At 42.1% G+C, this 24,803-nt stretch overlaps 2 protein-coding genes across 3 annotated transcripts in view; one reads left to right on the top strand and one right to left on the bottom strand.

Moving 5' to 3' along the window:
• CPM (carboxypeptidase M) overlaps positions 1 to 7,517 on the top strand; it is a 66,611-nt gene extending 59,094 nt beyond the window's left edge. For both annotated transcript variants that reach the window (XM_006267071.4, XM_059726078.1), the window contains 2 exons: positions 1,318 to 1,466; positions 4,879 to 7,517. In XM_006267071.4, the coding sequence (XP_006267133.1) occupies positions 1,318 to 1,466; positions 4,879 to 5,106 (377 nt within the window). In that variant the 3' untranslated portion in view covers positions 5,107 to 7,517. The remainder of the gene's footprint in view (positions 1 to 1,317; positions 1,467 to 4,878) is intronic.
• A 3,466-nt stretch (positions 7,518 to 10,983) lies between these two features.
• Positions 10,984 to 24,803, bottom strand: part of MDM2 (MDM2 proto-oncogene) — a 28,759-nt gene continuing 14,939 nt past the window's right edge. The window contains exons 8-10 of the mRNA XM_006267065.3: positions 23,552 to 23,707; positions 22,744 to 22,821; positions 10,984 to 17,859 (exon numbers count right to left, since the gene is read on the bottom strand). Coding sequence (XP_006267127.1) covers positions 17,311 to 17,859; positions 22,744 to 22,821; positions 23,552 to 23,707 — 783 coding nt within the window. The 3' untranslated portion in view covers positions 10,984 to 17,310. The remainder of the gene's footprint in view (positions 17,860 to 22,743; positions 22,822 to 23,551; positions 23,708 to 24,803) is intronic.

The raw sequence follows: 24,803 nt of genomic DNA, 5'->3' as shown, positions 1-24,803 counted from the left end.
CTCCAAAGAGATTGTGCAGTGACCTGGCTGTTTCTGTTAAGGGGCAGTGTTTGGATGGTTTTTTAGAGTAGCTTTTTGGCAGGGTGGATAAAAATCAACTAGTTTCTTTAAATACAAAAATTGGATTTATATATATATATATATATTTTTTTGTTAAGATGCTTTTAAAAAAAATAAACTGATATCAAGATAGATATGTTAAGATATGTTAAAGGTCAAAGATATATAATTTTGGGATAGGGATTATAACTTCTAATTATACTATTTGAGACAATATAGTCATGTAACCTTTTAAAAACTTTTATAAATAGGTCACAACAGGCCATGGACTATTAGGGGCCCATTCTTATGGGTTTCCCAGAGGCTCCTCTACAAATTAGTAAAGATTAAAGAAAACCACTATACCCAGTGGGACCGCTCTACCCAGTACTCTGTCTAGAAAATCCCATTAAGCATCTCTGTGATGCTTAGTTTCAATTATCAATGGATTTGTATCTCCAAAGATAACATCCTTGTTAACAGCAGTATATGGAGATATGAGAGCTAACAGACCTGATTATCTACCCATCATCCCTCTTGTCTCTCTGCAAGTTTGTGTACACAGTCAAGCCCTTACCTCTAAAAGTGCAGAGTTTCAAGAAGTTAAATGAATAAAGGACATCAAACAACAAGAATGCACTTTTTGTAGAAAACAGTGATTAAATTAAGGCTTCCTGACCAATGATTCTAATCATGATTTAAATTCCTGCTTTTGAAGTATAGCTTTTCCTCTTTGCTATGTGGGAAATGGAGAGGATTATTTCTGCTGCAGCCAGGAATAAAATTTCATAGACATTAGGGCTGGAAAGGACCTTGAAGATCAAAAAGGCATAACCTGAGTAAGCTAGTTCTGTTACAGCCCACTTGGGGCACAGCTATACCACAAACTTCCTATGCAGGGCAGCAGTGGCCTCACAGTCTAGCTGGCTCCATGCTGACTGCCTCCCAAACTGGGAGCTGAGTGGCTACCTTCATGTAGCACTGCAGATAGATCTGCTGCCATTGCTCAGCAGTGCTCTTTAACCTGCTGGCTGCAGTGCCAACAGTTATACCACAGCCAATGTGGAGAAGCACAGTTGAAGGCATTGCTGCCTGACCTGGCCACCATGGTGATGTAGACGTGTCCTGAGTACTAACTCTTTCACCTAGTAGTGGAGGAAATAAATAGAACTGGCACACAGTGCATTCAACTTTGAAAGGGCTTGCCCTGCCAGGCCAGAAACTGAATCTGACACTTGTCATATTTGCAACCTCACTCTCTCTCACCCTTGCTCTTAGGTGTTAAAGGTCAAGTTTTCGATGGGTCTGGAAAACCCATACCAAATGCAATCGTGGAAGCTGAAGGAAGGCAACATGTGTGTCCTTACAAAACCAACAAATATGGAGAATATTATCTTCTTCTCCTGCCTGGAAAATATAGAATTAATGTAAGACTCTTGCTTTACTTAAATCTTGGTTCCTAATTATGTTCAGAGAGTTTTGAAAACCACAAGACAGTAAATACTATGGAATTTAGGACTTTTTTCATAAACATGCAGTATCTGCACAGACAGAAGTTCCACCTAAATGCCTGTTTACCTTTCGATAGCAACATCAACCAATGCTGATCAAGTTGGCATTTAGGAAACTAGCAGTTTAAGGGTTCAAGAGGCCTAATGTGGGCACAGATCAAAGGCGGAGTAGCAGCAGAGACTAGAATGACAGAACAAAACTGCTGCCTGTCAGTAAGATGCTTGAACAGATTGTGCTTTTGCATATTTTGAATCTTTTTTTTTTTACTGATGCTTTCAGTTAAAATGAGGTGGTAATGAGAAAAAGGGGTTGTGAAAAAAATGGCACCTTTTCACTGTATCCAGAGCTGTTTGCCAATATTAGCTACCAAAAATGTTTCTTAGAAAACTCTTCAGGATTTTCTGAAGACTGCATAGTTGGACAAACCTTAGCACCAGCTAAAGACTCATGTGATCTCAATATTGGTGATAAATGAAGTTACTCACTTCAGGAACTAGAGCACATTGTTCTGTTTGCCTTAACAGAGCTGGCACAACACATGTGGTCTACACTGTGTGTGTAAAGGGCACTTCATGCTTCCACTCAATTCAACCACAAAATCCCAGAGTGCCTTAGGGCTCTGTATAAGAGGATAGGATCTAGAACATGTATATGGAGAAGATATCTCAAACCTCTCTACTTTCTGTATTAAATGACTTCTTTCTCCTTCAAGCTGTTGTCCATAGGGCCATTCCAGTATAGGTGATCCCATACCTCCACAGGAGGTAGTCTCTCACATTCTTAAGCAAAAACAAATTGCAGGACTGCATTCTCAAACTGAGTCTGATCTGGAAGCTTCAATGGTGACAGCACTCACTGACAATAACACTAGAGGCACATGTGGCAACCTTGTCTCTCTCCTACACATCTGCATTCTTGAGAAGTCACAGATGATAGCTGAACCCTGGTGGAGCGTGTGCTCTGACCACTGCTGAAGGCTCCATCTTTGCTATCTTGCAATACACTGCAAAGTCAGATTTACTTTTACAGCATGTAGCTGGAGATTGCCCTGTGCCCTTTGACCTTTCCACTATGGCAGCACAGAGCCACAGGAGTGATCTAAGTCATCTGTAGCTAGAAGACCAGGTCTGCCTGACATCTCAAGTATAAAGTGATGCCTCTGTCTTTGAGAAGTGCTATTTTGGAAAGAACATTGTCAGACAGGTCTGTTGGCTGGGGAAACATTAATAGCTTTGGGCAGGAACTTGGAACGCATCTCCAAGGAGACCTCGTCTAGAAGGACCATAGTGCCATGAGGATTTGCCATTAGCAGATGGGTCTTGCCTATTCTTGTTGAAGTGATGGTAAATAAAAGTTTGTCTGCTGACCAAGTAGAAAAGAGGTTAGGCTGACCAAGTTATAGCTGACCTGCACCTGGTTCTGAAAAGTCCTTCTGCTCCAGAGACAGGGGAGCTGCTGCTGGAGAAGAAGCAGCAAGCAAGGCCAAAGATCAAGACTTTGATCTATGTGGTCTTTAAAATCAACCTTAAAATGGTTGCAATACTGAAGACCAGTCCATTTACATGGACATAAAAGGAACTGTAGACTCTGTGAAGGGTGTCTTACAGGCCACTCTCTCACTGGAAATGTTTCTGGATTCTTAGCAAGAGGCAAAGGAATAGGAAGGAGATAGCCTTGCAGGGGAAGGGGGCACAGGCACGACTGGTCAGAGTCCAGGTCATTTCCAGGAAGAGCACACACCAACTGCTGAAACTTCCTTAGCCTGACGAAGGGTTTTTGAACCCGAAAGCTTGCTTAATAACTATTCTCCAACTATTTGGGTTGGTCTAATAAAAGGTATCAAATTCACCCAAGGAACCTTGTCTGCCTGTGCTGCACTGCAGCACTCAAGCAGCAAGGAGCACAGCTGGCAGCTGGAGAGCTGGTATGGTGGAAGGGGTGGGGGGTGAGGGGGCAGATCCACACCCCCTGCAGTGAGGGAGGGGGCAGGGGTATGTACTGCCCAGGCAGTGGGGGGAGAGGGAAGACTGTTCCTGCCACTGCTTGCACCCCAGGAGGGGTGTGCTTCCCAGATCTGTGCAAGGCGGGGCAGGCTGCAGCTGGGGCTGCATGGGGCTCTTCTCAGCAGGAGCTGGGTTTGCATTGAGCACTGGCAGTGCTGGGAGGATGCTGCATTGACCCGATTTTACCGCCACTCCACTCCCAGTGCTGCTGTCACTGCCTGGTGCAGTCCCAGCTCTTCCTGGCGTGTGGCTGGAGGAGGAGCATTGGGCCAGGGCTGTGCTGGGTGGCTGGCGGCAGCGACGGCACTGAGAGCAGAGCGGAAATTTGGCGAAATTTGGGGTGGATACAGACAGCATCCTCCCAGTGCCGTCCATGCCTGCTCCAAACCCAGCCCCCACTGAGAAGAGCCTTGTGCAGCCCTGGCTGCAGCCTGCCCCACGCAGATCCAGGGGGGCACAAGCCCCCTGCCCCTTGCTCTCCTGGGATGCAAGCAGCGGTAGGAGCCACCTTCCCTCCCCCTTCCCCCCCCCACCAGGCAGCGCCTGCCCCTTCCATTCCTCCTCCCCTGCCACCACACTACTTACCAGGTGTATCGGAAATTGGATCATATCAGCCCCAATAATAAATAAACAGCCTTACCTAGAGAGGCTCAGGGAGAAAAGATGTCATTTTAAAAATAACAGATGTGACTGCACCCAGGGAAAGGATTGATCAAGCAGGACACTGCCATTTTTATATAGTTATTTTTCAGAGTAGAAATGTGTTTTAAAAACAAAGAAAATAGTGACATCTGTCACAAGACTGACATCTGACTAGTGTGGTTGCTTTATGCACGTCAGACACTTTCTTATAAGCCTCTTCAGACTGAATTCTCATTTCTATTACCTGATGCAGACTTCATTTCTTTCCTCTGATAGCTGACCACAAGTTTAGTCATCCAATAGTTTCCCCCCCCCAAAGGGTTTCTAAATCGTGTTGATGACCAAGTTAACCATTCATCCTTTTAGTCAACAAATAAAATAAAGCAAAGTTAACTAAATCCTAACTGAAAAGGAAAATTAACTATCATCACTGAAAAAGATTGCCAAATGAGACTGTATCGCCACATTATCTGTATTTGTCATTGTAGATAGGCTGAAATATTTGTAAAAGATGTCATACCCTTCTCATTTAAATGGCTAATTCAATAACTTTAACAAGTTTGGATAATCACCTAGGCTATACAAAGCACCACTCAACAATGTTTGCAATGGAAACTACAGAACTAAAATGACTCAAATGAGCAAACCAAACTAGCATGAACCCTCTTCTATTTGTCCCTAGGCTACAGTACCAGGAGTTCCATCGAAACTGAAGCAACTGGAAGTACCAGACGGGACTGCTAACTTAAGTGCTTTCAAACTTGACTTCACTTTCCTGGATTTCTTTCAGACACCAAAGGAGCTTTCGTGCCCTACAGAACCTCTTTATCAGATCAGTTCTTCAATAGCTTTCAGACCTACTCTGCTGCTCTTGCCTTTAACAACCCTTTTACGTGCAGTTTTTGAATAAAGCCAAGAAAGAATAAAGGAAGAAGTGAGGGCGTGAAGCTTTGCAGATTAACATACAAGTGCGTTTTTAAAGCAAAGAATTGTATTTGCAAAAGAATGTATATTGTACAATTGAATTCCTCAGATTTTTAATCAAGTTTACTATATTTTTATAAAATATTGGCAGGACAATCCAAATAGTTTTGGTAACTTGGTTATACCAGACTGTACTATTTTTATATTTTTTTTAATCAGAACTAATTATTGTGTAGTTTATACAACATAGACTTTACAGAATGTGAGTACAGAAACTGGGAACTTACTTGTTAAAACTTTTGTACAGTTTGATATACAGACAGTACAAAAAGAAATGAATTGTAAGTATTTTTACATATACCTCACACATACTGACTGTGAAACAGTAATGTGTGCCTGAAAAATATTAGTAGGCCCAGCTCTGGTCTTGCACCAGTAAAAAAAATCAGTGCTAAGTTCACTGAAGTCATGGGGAGTTACATGAATAAAAGATCTAAATCAGACGCAGGGGGCAGGTTTACATCCCTCACTATAGCAAAGTTACAACTGCGCTGTGATTTAGTACTTCCTTCTGGAAGTATTAAATCACCTCACAGTAACAGCCCGTACTGAGCTGTATGTGCGGCACATGCTTATTTAGCAGCTGTTTAATTATAATGATGCACTACTGGGGGACTGCATCGCTATGACTAAGTAGCTGCTGGTCCTGTGTAGACGCACCCGAGTCTCTAAGGAGACTATTATATACACACACAGACAGGACTGGTTACAGCTTTAAATTTAAAGAAAAGGGATAAATAGCAGAAAGGTGAGTTTTATGGAGAACGTGTGTAGAGCAAGTGGGAAAGAAACTTGCAAGCCCTTTCTTTAGCCCCCTTTATTTCAGCACCCTTTCTTAATCTACCTGCACTGATAAAGGACACTACATGTTCAGAAGGATCTGAGTATTGTTCCACATTCTGTTTTTACCAGTTTTTTTTACTGATAAACTCCCTGATTTTTTTTTTTTAAGTCATTAAGGTTTTACCGATTTATACCTGTTTTTCAGTTCAAATCCCTGTTAACTGGCACAAGTGGGAAATAGCCCATTCCCCACCTGTGCGGGTTAACAAGGATTTGAACTGGAAAACAGGTGGTACTGGTAAGCTGAAAGTGCTGCTGTGCCTGTTACTTGAGGCACAGGTTTCTGGCTGGATGTTGGGGGGGAGGAGGGCGGTGGCTGCATGCGGAGCAGGGGCAGAGGGCTGGCGGTGGCTGGGGGAGGGTGGCTGGAGGCATGGGGCTCTTGGTTCTGACCCCAGGTGGAGCGGGCTAGCCCGTGGGAATCTCTCCCAGGGCAGGAGGGTCCAAGCTGCATGCTGGTGGCTCTGGCTTCAGCCCTGCCCTGGGCGCTGGGAGCTGCAGGCCCTCCCAGGGTGGGGCAGACAGGAGGGGAGAGGCACGAAAGCAGCCAGGGAAGAAAGGCAGGGTGCGACACCATGTGCTTCTTGCCACTGATCCAGCGGCATGGGCCTCCTGAGAAGAGCCCGGCATAGCCCCTTAAGCCACAGCCCTCCCAGGGGATGTATAGCAGCCTCGACCCTGCACCCACCTACAGCTCCCCCCGCTTTGCTCCCTGCTGCAGCCCCAGGAATGGCTGATGGGCTGGGCTGGGTCCCTCCCCCCACCCCTTCCCTAGTCCCAGCCTTACCCCCCCCCCCCCCCCCGCTAATTTTTCCCCAATTTAATTTTTTTTTTTTTTTTTTTTTTTTTTTTTTACTTCTTTTTATCCTGATGTCAAGCAGGTTTTTGTTTTTAAGATAAATTAGGGAATTTTTCAGGGTTTTTTGTTTTTTTTTTTAATAAAAACTGAGACTGTGGAACACTATGACCATGCAATACCATGGACTTTAATTTTTATTCTTCTGTGGGAAGGAGGTCACTACAGTTCTATAAAGTTGATTTAGTTAACTGAATTGGCTAACTTTATCTTGCCAATTTTGTACATTGATATTAGTACTTACATCAAACTTCAAGTTGAGCAATTAGTTTAGCTGTCTTTTTCTTACATTACTTCCAACCATGTTTCACAACCTTACTGCTATTAACACAGTTGTCTAGTTGGCTCTTTTTCTGATTGTACTTTAGAGCATAGAAGTCTACTGTTATCTCATTATATAAAATGGAGTGTCACAGGTATGAATTATAACAGGGCCTTTGACAAGTTTCTTATGAAATATACACTATTTACCACACTGTTCACTAGCAGTGTCATTGTATTTGGGATTGCCTGTGCAATTAATGTGTGTTCACAGCAAACCAAGACCTGTAGCATTAATTATTTATGTACCTATTTTCTGGTAGTCTGCTTCACATAATCTTACTTTAGGCCAAATAAACTCCAAACCAAAGGCTGAAGTTTGTTAGCATATTAAAAATACTGGGAAACAATGCCATTTTTTGCTATAATTTAGCATTTTTCTGTGCTGGATGGAAAAAGTTTGGATCAATCCAGTTTCCACTGATGGCATCAGCAAATCAGAATGAACAGATTTATATACAAGTCCAGTAAACATTTAACTGCGTAGTGTTTATGTTCCAATTGAAACAATCCCATACCTGTAATAGTCCTACTAAAATAGCTCAGTGAGGCCCTAAGGGACCATGACCACGGGGAGAGGGGAGTTCAAGAAGAGTGGTTGCTCCTCAAGGGAGCGATCCTCAATGCACAAACTAAGTCTATTCCATCTTGGAGGAAAGGCAGCAAGAGGGCACAGCAGCCCCCCTGGCTCTCCAGGGACCTAGCAGACCTCCTGAGCCTAAAAAGAAAGGCCTACAAAGGATAGAGGATGGGAGTCACCTCCAAGGAGGATTATTCTGCACTCGTCCAGTCCTGTAGGGAGCAGACCAAGGAAGCCAAGGCTGCAACTGAACTCCAACTAGCTTTGAGCATCAAGGACAATAAAAAAGTCCTTTTTCAGATATGTGGGGAGCCGGAGAAAAAGCAGGGGCAACATAGGACCCCTGCTGAACCAGATGGGGCAACTGACAACTGACGCCCAGGAAAACGCCAACCTATTAATAGGTACTTTGCGTCGGTCTCTCATCAGTCCCATGGGACGCCCATGCCCGCTACGGGACTGGGAAGTCCGGGTAAGGGTGATCCCCTGCCCTCCATTGATGCTGACTTCGTGAAGGAACATCTTGAGAAGCTGGATACCTTCAAGTCAGCCGGCCCTGACAATCTTCACCCCAGGGTACTCAAGGAGCTGGCGAGCATCATAGCCCAGCCTCTAGCGCGGATCTTTGAAAACTCTTGGCGCTCTGGTGTAGTGCCCGAAGACTGGAAGAAGGCCAATGTGGTGCCTATCTTCAAGAAAGGGAGGAAAGTGGATCCGGCTAACTATAGGCCCATCAGCCTGACTTCTATCCCGGGGAAGATCTTAGAAAAGTTTATTAAAGAGGCCATCCTCAATGGACTGGCCAACGCCAACATCTTAAGGGATAGCCAGCACGGGTTTGTTGCGGGTAGGTCTTGCTTGACCAATCTCATTTCCTTCTATGACCAGGTGACCTATCACCTGGACAAGGGAGAAGAGATTGATGTTATATATCTTGACTTCAAAAAAGCCTTCGATCTGGTGTCCCATGATCACCTCTTGGAGAAACTGGCCAATTGTCGTCTTGGGTCCTCCACGATCCACTGGCTGGAAAATTGGCTTCGTGGTCGGACCCAGAGGGTAGTAATTGATGGAAGTCACTCATCGTGGTGTCCTGTGACCAGTGGGGTCCCCCAGGGCTCTGTCCTTGGACCCATACTGTTCAACATCTTCATTAATGATGTGGACACTGGAGTCAGAAGCGGACTGGCCAAGTTCGCCGATGACACCAAACTTTGGGGCAAAGCATCCACTCCAGAAGACAGGCGGGTGATCCAGGCTGACCTGGACAGGCTCAGCAAGTGGGCGGACAAGAATCTGATGGTGTTCAATGCTGATAAATGCAAGGTTCTCCACCTTGGGAAGAAACACCCGCAGCATCCTTATAGGCTCGGCAGTGCTATGTTGGCTAGCACTAAGGAAGAAAGAGCCTTGGGGGTCATCATTGACCACAAGATGAACATAAGCCTGCAGTGCGATGCTGTGGCTAGTAAAGCGACCAAAATGCTGGCTTGCATCCATAGATGCTTCTCAAGCAAATCCCGGGACGTCATTCTCCCCTTGTACTCGGCCTTAGTGAGGCTGCAGCTGAAGTACTGCGTCCAGTTTTGGGCTCCACAGTTCAAAAGGGATGTGGAGAAGCTTGAGAGAGTCCAGAGAAGAGCCACGCGCATGATCAGAAGTCAGGGAAGCAGACCCTACGATGACAGGCTGAGAGCCCTGGGGCTCTTTAGCCTGAAAAAGTGCAGGCTCAGGGGTGATCTGATGGCCACCTATAAGTTTATCAGGGGTGACCACCAGTATCTGGGGGAACGTTTGTTCACCAGAGCGCCCCAAGGGATGACGGCTAGATTGAATGGTCATAAACTACTACAAGACCGTTTCAGGCTGGACGTAAGGAAGAATTTCTTTACTGTCCGAGCCCCCAAGGTCTGTAACAGCCTGCCACCGGAGGTGGTTCAAGCGCCTACATTGAACACCTTCAAGAGCAAACTGGATGCTTATCTTGCTGGGATCCTATGACCCCAGCTGACTTCCTGCCCTTTGGGCGGGGGGCTGGACTCGATGATCTTCCGAGGTCCCTTCCAGCCCTAATGTCTATGAAATCTGTATGTTCTTAAATAGGACTTAGCTGAGCTTTTACTTGCATAGTTACTTCACAGATTGCATATCCACATACTGAAATTTAGCTCACTTACTGAATATGTTTGATACAATTTGTTATTGGTTGTAATTACCAGGGATACAGGTTTTCCATTTGCTGCAGGAAAAACACAGATTTCTCTGTTAAAGGAAAAAAATCTGCATTTTTCCAGTGAACGGAAAATCCAGATCCCTGGTAACTAGAGATTTCTCCTTTAAAAGGAGAAAAATGCAGCAAGTGGAAAACCTGGATCTCTGGTAATTACAGATTTCTCTTTTAAAAGGAGAAAAATGTGGGAAACGTTTTATTGATATGCTTGCAATTTTAAAGCAATTTGGAAGCCTACTAATGCCTTAATCAAGCATCTGGGGGAAGGTGTACGCATAAAATCCATAAGTGGTGTTTCATTTTAAATCACAGAAAATCATGGATTTGGGGTTTTTTAATTAGAGGATTTGGGATTTTTTAAACAGGGAAAATTACCAGGATCCCTGGTAATTACCAAAGATACTTGTGTATATGTAGCTAGTAGTATTTTAAGAATGCAATTTTATTGATGGACAAAATACCCAGCCATGTCCAAAGTAACTGACTTTGCTCCCTCTCACCATAAGTTTTCCTCTGTTGTTAATCTGTTCTCAAGGATGGAGCAGAGGATCATTATTTAACTTTTGTTAGGGTTTAAAGATGAGCTTCTCAAATACCATGTATGGCGCTACAAACCCGTGGCATAGGAGAGCTCAGAACATTCCTGCTGGCAGTGCCCACACACACATGGTTCAGATTCTGTCTCAGCAAGCCTGGGCAATACATCTTCAAGAAGCAGCATCCAAAATCTGCTGAAGGCATTGAGAAGATTCAACTACTTATATTTAAAAAGACACTTTAGAAGTGTCTTTTTAAAAATCTCTCACAGATTCCAAAGAATCAGTAAAAAAGGAAAATATTAGTTGGCAACAAGAATTTGTTCAGCATTAAGATCTCAGTTCTAACAGGAAAAATATGGACTCTGAACTTGCAAATCTTTTGAATTAAATTGCTTTGATTACGTATAAAGATTAAGAGACAAGTGTAGCAGGAATATATTTAAAAAGGTCTTTATTCAGTCTGCAGTATTTTTAAACAGAAAATAAAATCTAAAATTCGTCAAGCAAGTTGCTTATTTCAAACAACAAGATGTAAATAGGCAATCAATAATAATATTCTCCCCTTCATCCCCTTCCCCCAAGAAATTAAATGACTTCTCTTCAAGTGAACTCTCTCACATGCACTTTTTAAGTCCATTTCATTTTAATGGAAAGTTGAAGACAAAGTTGAGTACAGTAAAAGCCCTGTTTTCTGCCATGAGTGGGGAACATGGTGTGCTGGGTATCTGAGGTACAAGGGTTTCTGGCCACGTGTGGAACAGTGGGTGGCGGCAGTCACATGCAGAGCGGCAGCAGTGCAGTGTGGTGGCTGCTGCAGGCGAACTCCCCCCCGCCCCCGCGTGTTCGGCTGGAAATGCCAGTTAGTAAAAACCTGGATAACAGGGCTTTCACTGTATTTGTTATTGCAAATCCTTTCTAGAATACTTAATATCAAAAGCCATTAAAATCATCCTTACCTCAGCTCTGTGTGTAGTGGCCTCATTGTATAGGTATTTGAAATTGCTACAAAACAGTCTTATGTGAAGCATTAAAGGGCCCAATCCTGCAACGCTTCTGTATTCAAGAGCAACAAGATATTCTGGATGCAAAAAGACACTGCGGGATTGAGTCTGTATATTTATCTTATCTTATTCTTATCACAGTAGTGCTCATCCATATTACCTCAAACATTTTAATTTTTAGCCAAAAAAACCCCATACCCTTTTAAAAAGTCAGCCTTCTTAAAGTAATATACTGATAAAATCAGGAGACAGATTCCATTCCTATAATGCTAGATTTTTATTAACAGTAGAAGATTTATTACAAAGATTTGTTCACTTGGAACTTTCAAGGTGCCTGTGTTATTAGAGTATAACAACATATGTTATTACTTCTAAGTACTGTAAGCTTTTCTTCATTTTTTAAAACATTTTTACTGGACTGTAAGGAGGTTGTTGCATAAATTTTTTTAAAAATCCTATTGCAAATACCCCATCTGCACTGAAATTTTAAATTTAATCTTAGAACTGTGTAAATGTGGAGTTTGGTTTTACCTTTATATAAGATGTGCACAGAGGACTCCACTTTTGTTGGAACTGCTTAGGCAATCTGAGGTACAAATTTCCATAAGGAAAATTGCAGAGTTTTTCTTCCAAAACAATGGAGTGAACACAAAGGCATATGCATTTACAGGAACACCCTCTCCCTACCCAAGACCCTCACACACTCAAAACCAGCACATTTCCAATATGAAGTTGTATCTTACTTGAGCACAGAAACAAATGCTGGTGATATCCTGAGCCTAAGCAACACTACAGGAACAATTTGAAACGTTAATAGAAAAGACACAAAGACCATCTTTTTTTGGGTACTCTTAAGAGAAACATTTCAAAGCATTGTACCTTTTGTAAAATTTCAGGCAGGCAGGCAGCAGTTAAATACAAAGTTAAATCTATGGATGAACAAGATCCTTGTTCTATGGTTTTAAAGATTTTGCTGGGAGATCTTCCAGGTTTTTCCTGCTCTGCTGGTCATTTATTCGTAGCCAAGCAGAACTCATTATTGAACAAGATTTCCTTCCACAGCCTTTGAGCTTGCGTTAGTTTTCCACTGAATGAAATGTGCTTTTCAAATTATAAGCAACCAGTCTTCAACCTCTCAGTTGCAGCCAGCGATGTCGTGGTTCTGTGGAAAGTGGGTGGGTGCTGAAGAATTCTTGCTACAATAGCACTGGTCAGGACCTGTTGGATTTTCAGAGGACTCCAGCTCCTCCTCTTTTTTTTTTTTTTTGTTTACTAATTTTGCAGTTTTAACTTACCAGTTTCATTAACAGAAAACTCTGTTAATGAAGTACATAGGATCCTAGGAAAGATGATGGAAGAAGCAAGCCCACTCCATATTATACATAGCATTTACTCTCATAAATTTTCAGCTCCATAAAAAAACCCAAACAAACAAAAACAGAAAGCAAACCTATTTGATCTCAAAAAAAGCCTGCTTTTAGGTTTATGTACACAATAAATTATATCCATGTGAATAATAAATTAAAGCTAGCAAGCACTGATAAAACAGACATACCTGACCACTTAGAGGCAATAATAAATGAACAACTGAATTACAACATTAAATGTGTTGAATTTTAGAGCTATGCAAGTACAGAGCCCGTGAAGTTTCTTTATCACTGTTTTTCTATTCCTGTTCTATTACACCCAGTTCATTAATCTACCTACCAATAATTTAAACATTAAGAAATGGAGATGGTCTGAAGATTGGTTACCACCAACCTGCCTTGATTTCACTTAATTTACCCAGTTTTATAGAAACTGGAACAGAACTCAGTGAACTCTTGGGGCCCACCTCCACCAAGGTATTTAGGCATTTAACTCCCGTTGACTTCAAGAGGAATCAGGCATCTAAATACATTTGTGGATTGGGACTGTGGACTTCCTCCTTGTTTTAAGACATGTTTTTGAAGGCTTCCCCAACTGTGCTTTAAAACAAAGTAATTACTTTTTTCTCTCTCTCTCTTTTTTTAATTTGGTCAAATGGGACTGTCTATTTTCTTTCTAATCTTTGAATTCAGAAAGAATTCACAAGACTAGAGAAAAGAATGGGATTGAACACCTGTAACAAATAATGTGGGTTGTTGTGCCAACTGACAGTTTTTTTTCTTTTAGGTAAAGCACATACTTTTCTGGACTATATTTTAAACCTTACTGAAGAAAAGTCCCTAGTCGATTAGGGACTCAACGCAGTGGCTAAACCTGCTGGGTTTTTTTTAGAATAAAGCTGCAACTTTGTTATAATTCAAATGCCATAGGGTGAAGGAGAAGGGAAGTAAAGAATAAACGTGCAATGTCACAGCAACTGTTTCCAACTGAAATTAATGAGAAAGAGAGACCTTTGGCTTCAAAAAGTTTCAAATTTGGAATACTGGATTTATCCTTTTGCCTTGTCCTGTGACTTCCCCTGCAGCCACTATAAAACTCTTACACTGAAGCATAGGATTGGGATGGCATCAAGGAGACAATCAAAAATAAGTTCTACTGTATTTTCTCATGTACAATGTACCCCTGAACAGAGTATGCACCTTGTTTTTGAATGGCAGAATGAAGGGTGGGGAAATATTTCCTTGAAAACCCCCTTGGGCGGGGTGGGGCGGGGAAGGAAGGGAGCTGTAGAGAAAGACTGTGTCTACAACCAGTAGCTAGGGCCCTACATGCAGCATTGGTGCAGCTTTACTTTCACTTTCCAGGGCAGAGGCTTAAGTAGAAGAAACTACCATATTTCATCAATTATAAATGTGCACCCCAATTCCCATAAAAAATTCAGCTGCTGAAAAGTCATGATTGTTGTATACAAAATTACAGTTTTTGATATGGTCAATGTGGCTGCTTAATCATGTCCCTTAAACTACATACAACTCTGCATTTATCTTCCCGTACTACCTACAACCCCCAACCTCTTGGTTTTCTCTAGAGGAGCTGCTGAAAGTTTCATCACCTTTATTTATTAACAGCATAGAAAAAATAGAAGCTGTGCTTTTAAAGAGCTCTTGAAGGCTGAACATATACTTTAACCCTCAGAAAACATCACTTGATGAAGATCAAAAGATGCTCATCCATTACAAAAGGATGAGTCTGGAACTACTGTTGTGGCCTGAATACATTTCCTCCATGCCACTAAAGTTTGGTGAGCTCTTTTCAACATATGCAGATGAGAAAAAGGAGGCGTGTATCAGACACCACAAATATTTCTAAGAAAGGGGAACAAGCTGTTTTCTTGTAGGAGTATTTATGATTCATTCCTTGGGTGACTAATAAGTCGGAGAGCCAAAAGGAACTATACATATCAAAAATAGTAAAAGCTGTGTGAACCAGCATTTTAATAACTGGCACACTACTAACTGGAATTACTGGCCGGCTGACCAGATGCAAGGGGGGGAGAGGGGACGTTGCACGCCACTGCTGCCACCCACCACCGTGTGCTGCTCCTGCTCGGCATCCAGCCGCTGGCCTCCCCCCGTTAGATATCTGGCAAGAGTGGGGAATTGGCGGGGGGGGGGTGCGCCGGTAAACATCTTTTACTGTAATGAGAAACGTCACTTTTAAAAACACTCTGACCAGAAGAATAAAAGTTGTTAAGAAGGGAAACATTTCTTGCCAAAACTCAGGAGGAAAAGGTTACTACTAACCAATATGAAGAGCCTCCAACCAATGACAAAAATTGCATTGCAATGCTGAAAAGTAAGGATTTACAAATGAGCAAAACTGAAAAAATATCCAATATGTTTTCTGATAAACAGTAGCAAGGAAAAACTGAATCACAGTATGTCCCTACTTCAAAAACATTCTAGACAAACATTCTGAGCTGTATTTTGCAAAAATAAACAACAAAAAACCTTACAGCCATTCTAGGCAATTCAGTCTCTGTTAAAAACTGAGGCAAGAAAAAATTCTTTATGTGCAAATTAAAATCAACAACTTCAGTAAGATTCTACTGTGTAGTTTCTAGCTCTTCGTTTCTACGTCATCTACTTGCCCACTTCCTGGTCGTCTATACATCTTGGACTTGGTCTACACCGATTCTGTATGACTACTGTAGTCAGAGGTGCTATTTTTTTTAAACCTAAATAGAATCTACACAGTGACACCCCCTTCCCATACAAGAATAATTTATAATGAACAAGCATTTTTAGACCAGTTTTGGAGCTTCCAAGCTAAGAGAGCTGTAGTATAAATAAGCAGTACAATCTTTGTGATCACACAGGATCTCAGTATCTGAAGTCAAAAACATTTATATTTTCACCATTCTTTATTCGGTGGACTGTATGGGAACACTGCCTCTCAAAGTTAGACAGGCCCCAAAAATCTGCTCCTCTAATCTTACTTTCTTCAGGAGCACCACACCAGGCAAAAGAAAGGAGAAACTCCCAATAAGGATATTATACAGAAGTAGCTATTCAAAGCAAACCGAATAACTTAATTGCATAAAAATTATTTAGTATATAAATGCACTTTTGCTACCTCTAGGAATTCAGCACAAAAATATGCCATCAGTTCAATTTGTAAATATCCTACAGAAATTATGCAATGCTTCCTAGACATGTCATAAGGTGTAGTTAGTTTTATTTTTCCCTTTTTCGTAAAGTATACTGATTTTTTTTAAATGTAACTAATAAGATTGTAAGAGTTAAAAAATTGTAACTCATCGTTTTAAACACATTACAATTTTCCCTATAATGTCATAACAAATTGGTTTTTAAAGTCTTACTTCACCAAGTAACTGGCTAGTCTAGTACCTCAAAATTCTTCAATTATCAGAAATAAGCCAAGAAAAATACAACCACCTTACAGCATAGGCATAAACAACAGGAAAATTACTGACTTTAAAAATGCTTATGCCTTTAAAACCTTAACTCCTATTTTGTCTTGGCTGAAGTTAGGCTCATTAGAACTCTAATGAATGCATTTTAGTTATGCTCATTAGAAAAACTAACTTTGAAGTTAGGCTCAAGAAATGTACTATTTTCAACCACAGATGGTGTCAAAACCACAAGTTATATAGTGACTAAAATGTAGTTTTGTTTTTGTAAAGATAACGGCCCCCGCATCCCAATCACTCCTTTCCATTCCTTTTTTTAACGGAAACAGATGACTATTCGAAATGCTTTACTAATTTTCACATTTTTTGAAGTTACTTTAAGTCAGCAGACGTACTTCCCCTTAATTTACCTATCCATATCAATTTACATTGTAAGGATGAATTAGTCAAACTGTTATTTTTCCAAAAAGTCATTTCTCTGGAGTTCTAATCTTCTATTGTGTCTTCACTAAGAAATAGACTAGAATATATTGCTTTTACTTCCCTATCTCATTACAAATGTTATATATAGCGATTAAATAGAGGTAGGACTTCCAAGAATAAAACTTCTACAAGAAGTCTCTTCTGATGAGCCTTGAATTCCTGTTTTTACAACATGTATGTTACCCACTTACACAAGTGTCATTACTATTTGCATATGGGATGTGACTCTTGGTAGAAAATCTTGCTCAAATCTTGAAACAAAACTTATTTCCATTTAAGAGAACCTCCAAAATGATTAAATGTAGAGTGTGTTCAGCTATAAATCCAGTGCAAATATTATTCGTTTCAGAAGCAAACCTCCAAAATAAGTCTTCAAACATACAAAAATAGCTTGTGGCTTTATTAAAGTAATGGTTTTGGTCCATGAAATCTTGCAACGTTTTTGCTTTACTGCACTTGTTCTGTTCAACATCCTCCTAACCAAAATAAGTTAACACAATCATCTCAATTGGCTGCCTACAGACAGGACAGGGCTTATTCCGCTTTTTTAGTTTCCGTGCACATGTAAAACATGACATGAGATGCCCTGTCTTGCCATGTACTATGCAGCCATTTTTTGGTCTACTTTGACATATAACACAGGGCTCTATGCTGGTAATAGGTAGACTGGATTCTGTATTCTCCTCTTTCTCTTGTGACTCTTTGTCTTCTTGACTGCTACAAAAGATATTGCTAGATGTAGATGGCTGAGAGTACTCACTTTCCTGAGATTCAGAGGCTTGTACTGCAGTGTCATCACTTTCTTCAACATCTGGCTCTTTACCTTCATCCATCTTCACCTTCTTACAGTCTGGAACATCAAAACCTTCTTCAGGTTCAAGCTGAGTGGAACTTTTTAATTCGCTCTTTTCTGATATGTAGTTCTTTTCATCAGGAAGCCAGTCCTCACGAAGAGCCCAGCATCTGTGGCAATGCCGTGGGAGAGGAGGGTTCATTTCACTACACTTAGGGCACTTCCAATAATCCTTCAGCAAATTGAAAGGAAAAAATAGTTAAGTCTTCTGGCATTCCTACCATTAGAACATTTATAGATTAGAGAAACTGCTACTAAGAAAATATTTATTCATAAACTGTTGTAAACACAAAGGTCACTAACTGCTTTCAAATGTTTGGCAAGAGCTTTGGCTAGATCAAAGTTTAAATAAATTATACCGAGATTCTATTTTTAAAGGCTGCAGAAATAGGCAAGAAATCATCTTTACTTCCAATTTGCCATGTAGGAGGAAAGAGACAAAAAGTCTCCCCTTTTAAAGTAAATGGGAATGACAACACTGAAAAATACCATTATGCAGGCAGTGCGCCAAAAATAACTATCATAGACACAAGACTCAAATCTATCCTATATACTTAAAAAGCTCCAAAAACCTCATCTTTTACCACTCAAATGCAAATTTGCGCACTGTTCAAAAACTCTCATCTGTCTATATTCCCAAAGGGGACTGGAGGATGAGTGTGTTGTGGGGGAAACTATTCACAAATGGAATTAAAAGCTGCAAGCGTTTCTGAGGAAGTTAAAATTATGATATAATTATGCTAAGACCAAGCATATATGAGTGTTGGTTAAATTTGAAAAAAAAATGAATACACATTAAGGTAAGAAAATACACAAGGTATCCAACCAACCTCAGCTCTGTCTTGTAATGATTCTATTTTAACTAGCTTAACAACAGATTGTGGCTCCATTTCAGCTGGTAGGCTGCAGTAGGTAAGACTGGAACCCTTTTCCTATTCTTCAAATTCACAGCATCTAGTTACTTAAAAAAAAATAAAATAAAATCTCTGGCTGGTAGAATTACTGAGATGGGTTTACACTTTCAAAGCTAATGTAACTGATGCAGTGATGACCATCTGTATTCGCAACACCCAAAACAACAACTAAGGGCATGAACTGACTCACTCCTCTTAGTACATGCCAATTCACTCATCAGGCTGTAGCATTAAAAATGTCAACTTTGTTCTGAGTACATTAAGAGTATTTTTACTTATTCTGGTAAAGTTGTTAGACAATGCCAGCAGAGTTTTGCAAGTGCAGATTTGGCTTACGCTGGCAAAGGTAGACTTTTACGGATACAGCTTATTCTGCAAACACACGCACCAAGCAAAACAAGCTATACCAGTACAAGCAGTTTTGCAGTATAACTGTTTCTCTCCACGGAAAACTTTAGTAAAAGGCAAAACATGTATGCAATCTCAAGATATTACACTGTGGTTTTTTCCAGGACAGCTGTCAGCCAAAAATGGCATATTTTAATGCTCTGGATGTCACTATGCAGTAACTCTGTAGCAAAGACATGGCCTTACTGTTGAAACTAGTAAGGGTCATACTTTTTGGGAGGTGTGCCACAATTTAGACTTCAGGAGAAGCTGAGCCCAACCCAGCAGGGTATAGGAGTTCTCAAACTCAGAGAAGGCAGGCATACCTCTCAGAGTGGGACTGAGACCAGAAGCATGCGAGATCCTATTCTGAACATCTGCACAACTGACAGCACGTGCTGCATCAGGCAGGTGCTTGCACTTAGCAATAATCACCACTATTTTTATGAATTAATTTAACTCCATTTTCTAATGAATGCATTTTAGTGTTTGTGGCTCAGAGTAATCTAGCAAGCTTTTATTTCTCCCTAACAGTATTAATAAATATTTGGGATTAACATTCATTTTCTACCATTATTTTTCTTAATTGACAGTTTAGCTACAAAAATAAATTAATACAAAAAAAACCAAAAGACAAATACCCTCCTTAGAGAAATTTGTGAATGCCTACAAAACAGCTGCTCTCTCTATTACTCCCAATGGACACAAGGTCCTAAATCAGCAACTGATGTCTCCCACTGTTCCCAAGTACAGAGAGAACAAGTTAACATCTCTATATTGTCACGAGATGGAGAACACTGGTTACTCAAGACGAGTGGTGCTCAACCTCTGGCCCATGGGCTGAATCTGCCCACGGGGCTCCCCACATTTCCAGAAATTTGGCAGCAGGGGAACAGTGGCAGTATTAATTGCTACAGCCTCCAGTGCTGGGCTGGCGCATCAGACTGCACCCATGGACTGACACCATGCTGGACTGGATCAGACCTATGGACTCTCATCATGGACAGGCCCCATCGGGCTAGGTTAACACCACTGCTCAAGACCATGGAATATAGATGCTCTTCTCCGAAATGACCAGCAGAGAGCAGTCTGTGACTTCAGTTCCACTGCAAACCAGTGACAGCAGCCATTTTAAGAGTGTAGTTTTCTGTAGCACTCTGTTGTAAAACCTTATTCTTTAGTCTGAAGGAGAGGCTCTTTTCATGAAAACCTGAAAGTGACCTTTAATTTCATAAGAAATTTTTCAAAGAAGTGACCCAACACAGAGGATGAATAACTAAGTCCTATGGGATGGCTATTATTCAGGACCCAACACAAAACAATCTGACACCAAATGCTAGAATTTCCTAAAGGACCCACTTCAACTGATATACATATTGATAAAATACTTCTCTCTATAGTCCAAGAGAAAGTACTGCATTGTAGAGAGGGGTTTGCCCTGCACTTTGCATACATAATGAAGGCTGAAACTCTCCCTTGCACTCAAATCTCACCCTCAGCCTTATAGAGCTGCAAGTGGCTACACCACAATGAGAGGGCTTCAAACTATTTTGGATGTTATCTCTTACTCAGATTTGAGCTGTGGAGAGGAATTATAAATAGAAAGTACATTTGTTTTTTCATTCTAAAATAACTTAAAATATTTTAAGTCTCACATTTAAAAAGAACCCTGAAACTGTAGGAAGGGAACTTACACAAAAATGAGAAAGATGGAAAGAAGTTAAATGGAGCAGTTAAAAATGTAAGACACCTGTCGACAACCTGGAAGCTGTTTAAAAAAAAAAAAAAATCTGTATTAGAGGCTCAGGAAAAAAGTGTACGCTATACATCAAAAGAGGTACCACGCAGTCCAATTAAACCCCTGAATGGTTTAACAGCAGAGTTAGGAGGCCATATAAGGCAAAAAGGCATCCTTCAAAAAAAGAGGCAGGTATGCCCAAATGAGGAAAACGGGAAAGCTCACAAACTTTGAAAGGTCAAATGTAAAAGTAAAATTAGACAGGCCAAAAATAATCTGAGGAGCTTCTAGCATGTAAAAAGTGCCCCCCAGGGATGATAAGGCTATACTACAGAAGCTAAATAAATTATTTGCATGAGTTTTTACTGAAAATATTGGAGGGAAGAAGGGGAGGATTCTCAAACCTTCCTAGTAGATTGGTCTGAAGAGCTGAAGCGTATTAAATTGACAACAGAATAAATTTTAGAACAAATCAATAGATTAAATAAGAACTCAAAAGGTGAACTGCAGACCTGTTGGAATAGTTAGACAACCTTTATTTAACCTATGGTTGCAAACAGCCTCTGTGCCAGAGGACTGGCAGGTTGCCAATTTAACACCCATCTTCAAAGAGAGCTCCAGAGGTGAGTTTGGGAACTACCAACCAGTGAGTCTCACTTGCATTACTGACTATTTGACAGAATCTATGAAAAATAAAAATCAGCAGTCACATGGACAAATACAAGCTGCCAGGGAAAAGTCAACATGGCTTTCGTAAAAGGAAATCCTGCCCCACACAATCTGCTGGGAGTTCTTTGAGCGTGTAAGTAAGCAGATGGACAAAGGGCTTCCAGTTGACATAATATATCTGGGTTTTCAAAAAGCTTTCAAAAAAGGTTCCCCACTGTGACGGCGGCGTGCCGCCATCATGGGCACAGGCTAAGGGCAGGAAGGGTTGTGGGGCGGATACAACCCCGAGACAGAGCCCCAGGCGGGGGTACTTACCTCCGGGAGAGACGGCGGTGGCGGAGCCAAGACCACAGCAGCAGCCGCAATTACAGCCGCATGAGCCGGCATTACGCCGGTTATTTAAGCAGCTGTTCCCGGTGAGGGAAACAGCTGAGCCAATCGCGGCGGCTGCCACAGCCACCACAGGAGAGTTCAAAAGCCCCAGCAGCACCCGCGGGCAGGGGGAGCGAGAGAGAGAAGGTGGGCAGCACGACCAATGTGCTGCAGCTCCCCCGTTGGAAAGGCAGCAGCAAGGCTGCAACGGATCCACGCTGCAGCGGAGGCAAGGTTGGGAGCCCCTGACAGAGGCAGGAGAAGGCTCGAAGCCTCTATCGGAGGCAGGGGGCAGGAAGCTCCTTGTCCTACCCCAAGTAGGGAGCAGAGAAGCTCCAGGATCCCTCTCGGGAGGAGGGAATCAGGGGGAGCACCGAGGCTCCCTGCACGGAGCAGGTACCCTAAGGAAAATAGGGGCAGAGATAGGTGGAGCCCTCCCTAGGGATTGCTGGGTACCTGACATCAGTATGGGAAGTCTCCCCACCCAGGCAGAATATTATTTCTAGAGGAAAAGGGGAAGAAGAAGGACTGCCAGAGCTAGCGGAGGAGCCAGCGAGAGTAGAAGACAGGCTGGCCCAGTGATATCGCTAGGCCTGGGTACACATAGTCGGAGGAAAACCAACGCAGGCCTGCAGTGCACCGTAGGCTGCCATACCACCAGCACGTGATTGGTTGGTGAGTGGACGGGGTGTAGGGGTGGCAGAGCCCCGTGGAACAACAGAGGCATCAACCGTGAGTATACCCGCACCGGGGAACCCCTCAACTAAAGAGCTCCACTGAAACCCTCTCACAGATCAATCATAACAGCAAAGTCGTGGCAGGCGGGACGAGGGGAGGGGCTACCTAGATGACGGGTAGTACCAGACTCGAGGCATCCATCATCACACCCACCAAAGGCTTCAAAAACAAAAATTCATAACCATTTTTGGACCTGGTCTTTTAACTCCCAAGATTTGTGAATTAAGACTTTACTTACAGCTAGTGAAATTTCAGGATCTTCATCAAATGAATCGGCATCACTCTCTTCAGTCTGATATATAGTTACTTGATATACCTGATGAAAGAATGTATATTTTAGCTTCATTTTGCTCAGTATTTTATTTCCCACTAAACTTAAAGCAGGTAGTTCAGCATACCTAAGAATATTTAAAACAAAAACATATTTTTAAGACAGGAAAATTAAACTTGATGTATACATGAGCAGATGCTGCACATATTTCCTCTGTGAACTGAATTTAGGATAAGCACTGCTTTTTCATGGTTAGAGACTAGTTAGTCCAAGTTTTGGAAGCTTTTGCTCTCAAATGTAAACTAACTGAGAGGTGTGCAATGCACACACATCCTCAAATGCTCAATGTCCACTGTGAATGACATTTTTAGCAATAAGAAAACATTTCACTCATCACTACAGCAGGAATGAAAGAGACTGCTGTAATCTAGTGTATATTTAAAATGTTAAAAATACAAAATCTAGATGTCTATAAAGGTCTGTATTCCTAATTTTAAGGTTACCTTCATGGAGTTAAAAACTATTTTAAAGTAAAGCATAATCAAAAAACTCCTTTCTATCAACCTATTTCTCCTCTCAAACTTTTGGGCAGGATATCAGTGGGCTCCTGCTCACATTGCAGCTTCACACAGAATCAGAACCTAATCTCATACACAAAAAATTCACAGTCCTGAAAGACAACGATGCAAAGACAATTATGCAAATGATCTGGGATGAGTTTTAAAACAAAATTACATTTCTTTTTTTTTTTCCAAATAAAAACAACTATACATGCCTCATCATCTTCATCTGTGAGTTCCTGACCTTCTTCATTGTGGCTATAATCTTCTGAATAAATAGACTCTACTTCAAACTCAACACTGAATTGGTCTGAGACAGAACTATGATCAAGCCAATCAGAGTTTTCACTTACTGAACGAGCATCAAGATCCTGAACAGAGAAAGAGAGAAAATAAATTTAACTTCATTAATTTATTCTGATAAATATGACTGCTTGATGTGTACATAGAGAAATAATAGTGAAGTGAAACTTCAGCTGCCGCATTGAAAGCAATTTGAATTATCGCAGTCAAATGCTTTCAAGGATCTTGGATGCAACCACACAATTCTATGATGAAATAACTGGCTCTGTGGATGCGGGGAAAGCAGTGGATATGATATACCTTGACCTTAGCAAGGATTTGAATACAATCCCCCACAGCATTCTTGCAAGCAAGCTGAGGAAGGACAGGCTGGATGAATGGACTGTAACAGGGGTAGGCAACGTTTTTTGGCCAGAGTGCCGAAAAACACCACAATGCCTACCTCAGAAGGTGCCGGAGTGCCGGCATGGCAGAAAAACGAAGTAAGGGCAAGGGGTACATGGCACGATGCCCTGCTTGTGCCCCTTGCCTCCCACCCAAACCCCCTGGCCCCCCACCCCTACTGCCCCTTGCCCCCCACCCAAAGGCCCTGTCCCTCAGCCCTACTGACCCTTGCCCCCAGCCATGCTGATCTGGCATCAGCTCTGTGCTGGCAGCGACTGCACGGGCACCTCGGGGTGGACAGCAGGGCAGCGCAGCCTGCCCTAAGGTGCCTGTGCAGTCGCCGTCAGCATGAAGCTGATGCCAGAGCTGTGGCACCTGGGCTGCTCCCAGCAGGCAGCTGGGACGCTGCAAGCCCTGTTGGGAGCTGCCCAGCTTTGGTTGCTGGCAGCAGCTACCCAGAGCTGTGGCTGGCCACGGCATGCCAAGCAAAATAGCCTTGCGTGCCATGCTTGGCACACGTGCCGGGGGTTGCTGACCCCTGGACTATAACATGGATAGAAAACTGGCTGGACGGTCGGGCTCAATGTGTAGTAATCAGTGGCTCAATGTCTAGCTGGCAGCCAGTATCAAGTGGAGTGACCCACATTGACTGCACCCTCAGCAAGTTAGCAGATGACACCAAGCTGGGGGGTATAATAGATATGCTGAAGGATAGGGCTAGGATCCAGAGTGACCTAGACAACTTAGAGGAAAGGCCAAAAGAAATCTCATGGGGTTCAA

Source organism: Alligator mississippiensis, chromosome 4 (genome assembly GCF_030867095.1).
Source record: "Alligator mississippiensis isolate rAllMis1 chromosome 4, rAllMis1, whole genome shotgun sequence".
Classification (NCBI taxonomy): Eukaryota; Metazoa; Chordata; order Crocodylia; family Alligatoridae; genus Alligator; species Alligator mississippiensis.
The sequence above is the reverse complement of the archived record's forward strand: the minus strand, read 5'-3'. Positions and strand labels throughout refer to the sequence as shown.